Source organism: Pristiophorus japonicus, chromosome 10 (assembly GCF_044704955.1).
Source record: "Pristiophorus japonicus isolate sPriJap1 chromosome 10, sPriJap1.hap1, whole genome shotgun sequence".
Taxonomy (NCBI): Eukaryota; Metazoa; Chordata; class Chondrichthyes; family Pristiophoridae; genus Pristiophorus; species Pristiophorus japonicus.
The window spans coordinates 217,231,256-217,233,992 of record NC_091986.1 but is presented as its reverse complement, the minus strand read 5'-3'; the positions used below and the strand labels follow the sequence as shown (position 1 = coordinate 217,233,992).

Below are 2,737 nucleotides of genomic sequence, written 5' to 3'. Positions count from 1 at the left end.
CCGCACTGTCGGAGGGGTAGTACTGAGGGAGCGCCACACTGTCGGAGGGGTAGGACTGAGGGAGCACTGCACTGTCGGAGGTTCAGCCCTGAGTGAGTGCCGCACTGTTGGATATTCTGTCTTTCGGATGAGATGTTACAAGGCCTTGTCTGCTCTCTCAGGTGGACATAAAAAAATCGCATGGCTCTATTTTGAAGACGAGCAGGGGAGTTATCCCCGGTGTTCTGGGGCAATTATTCATCCCTAAACCAACATCACGAAAATAGATAATTTGTTTATTATCTTATTGCTAGTTGTGGGAGCTTGCTATGCGCAAATTGCCTTTCGCATTTCCTACATTACAACAATAACTACACTTCAGAAAATATTTCATTGGCCGTAAAGCGCTTTGAGATGTCTAGAGGCTTTATAAATGCAAGTTCTTTCTTTAAACTTTGTTTGGGTATTGCACAATTGCAAGTGCGGCGCTCCCGCAGTGCTGCCCCTCCGACAGTGCGGCGCTCCCTCAGTGCTGCCCCTCCGACAGTGCGGCGCTCCCTCAGTACTGCCCCTCCGACAGTGCGGCGCTCCCTCAGTACTACCCCTCCGACAGTGCGGCGCTCCCTCAGTGTGGCGCTCCCGCAGTGCTGCCCCTCCGACAGTGCGGCACTCCCTCAGTACTGCCCCTCCGACAGTGCGGCGCTCCCTCAGTACTGCCCCTCCGACAGTGCGGCGCTCCCTCAGTGCTGCCCCTCCGACAGTGCGGCGCTCCCTCAGCACTGCCCCTCCGACAGTGCGGCGCTCCCTCAGTGCTGCCCCTCCGACAGTGCGGCTCTCCCTCAGTACTGCCCCTCCGACAGTGCGGCACTCCCTCAGTACTGCCCCTCCGACAGTGCGGCGCTCCCTCAGTACTGCCCCTCCGACAGTGCGGCGCTCCCTCAGTGTGGCGCTCCCGCAGTGCTGCCCCTCCGACAGTGCGGCGCTCCCTCAGCACTGCATCGGAGTGTCCGCTTAGGTTTAGCGCTCAATCCCTGGGGTGGGACTTGAACCCACAACCTACTAACTCAAGAGGCAAGAGAGCTGCCCACTGAGCCACAGCTTCCACTCCATCAGTACTGCCAGCGGCCATGCCTGCGTTGAGAACGTGGTCTCATTTGCCCGCTCACCTCCGCTCATTAAATAATCCCGCAGAATTGGCATCCGGAAGTTGCCGGCCAACGTGGCCAGAAAAGGTCGAATTCCTGGAAATTTATTGGAAAATCCAGTGGCTTCTGTCCCAAAGTTGCAAAAGCCTCCAAAGCAGAAGATGCCGTGGGGGTGGTAGCCAAAGATATAGTTCCTGGTCGGGACCAGGTTGTGTGTTTTCACCAACTGCAAGACAAAACGAGAATAAAACTCAGTGTTAACAAATGCACAAAATAACCTTCCCGACTTCCTAATTTAAAAAAAATATATCTATTCTCGCTTGTGGGCGTCACTGGCAAGGCCGGCATTTATTGCCTGTCTGTAGTTGCCCCTCGAGAAGGTGGTGGTGAGCCGCCTTCGTGAATCACTAAGTGTCAGCCGTGGCTCAGTGGGCAGCACTCTCAGCTCGGAGTCAGAAGGTTGTGGGTTCAAGTCCCACTCCAGGGAGTTAAGCACATAAATCTAGGCCGACTCTCCCAGTGCAGTGCTGAGGGAGCGCTGCACTGTCGGAGGGGCAGTACTGAGGGAGCACCGCACTGTCGGAGGGGCAGTAATGAGGGAGCACCGCACTGTCGGAGGGGCAGTAATGAGGGAGCACCGCACTGTCGGAGGGGCAGTGCTGAGGGAGCACCACACTGTCGGAGGGGCAGTGCTGAGGGAGCACCGCACTGTCGGAGGGGCAGCGCTGAGTGAGTGTCGGAGGAGACGTTAAACCGAGGCCCTGTGTGTTGCCTCAGATGCAACCCAGGGCAGGGAAGTTCTCCTCGGAGACCTGGGGCCACTATTTATCCATCAATTGACATCATTAAAAACACATGATCTGGTCATTATCACATTGTTGTTTGTGGGAACTTGCTGTGCGCAAATTGGCTGCCTCGTTTCCCACATTACAACAGTGACTACACTTCAAAAAGTACTTCATTGGCTGTAAAGCACTTTGGCACGTCCTGAGGTCATGAAAAGCGAGTCTTGTTTTTTGATTTTGCAGTCCGTGTGGTGAAGGTGCTCCCACAGTGCTGTTAGGGAGGGAGTTCCAGGATTGTGACCCAGCGACGATGAAGGAACGGCTGATATATTTCCCAGTTAGGGTGGTGTGTGACTTGGAGGGGAACGTGGAGGTGGTGGTGTTCCCATGCACCTGCTGCCCTTGTCCTTCTAGGCGGTAGAGGTCGCGGGTTTGGGAGGTGCTGCCGAAGAAGCCTTGGCGAGTTGCTGCAGTGCATCTTGTAGATGGTGCACACTGCAGCCACGGTGTGCCGGTGGTGGAGGGAGTGAGTGTTGAAGGTGGTGGATGAAGCTGATGGTGTTTCCAATCACTGATCTTGCTCTTATTTAGAATGTGGAACAGGCTGCGGCTTATTTCTCTAGAATATTGTGCGCAGTTTTGGTCTCCTAATCTGAGGAAGGACGCTCTTGCTATTGAGGAAGTGCAGCGAAGGTTCACCAGACTGATTCCAGGGATGGCAGGACTGACATATGAGGAGAGACTGGATCACTGGGCCTTTATACATTGGAGTTTAGGAGGATGAGAGGGGATCTCATAGAAACATATAAGTGTCTGATAGGACGGGAC

The 2,737-nt window shown here is 54.6% G+C and overlaps 1 protein-coding gene across 1 annotated transcript in view; it reads right to left on the bottom strand.

The window, feature by feature from the left end:
* dgat2 (diacylglycerol O-acyltransferase 2) overlaps positions 1-2,737 on the bottom strand; it is a 52,337-nt gene that overhangs the window by 3,982 nt on the left and 45,618 nt on the right. Inside the window, exon 5 of the mRNA XM_070891348.1 lies at positions 1,096-1,350. Within this exon, the coding sequence (XP_070747449.1) occupies positions 1,096-1,350 (255 nt within the window). The remainder of the gene's footprint in view (positions 1-1,095; positions 1,351-2,737) is intronic.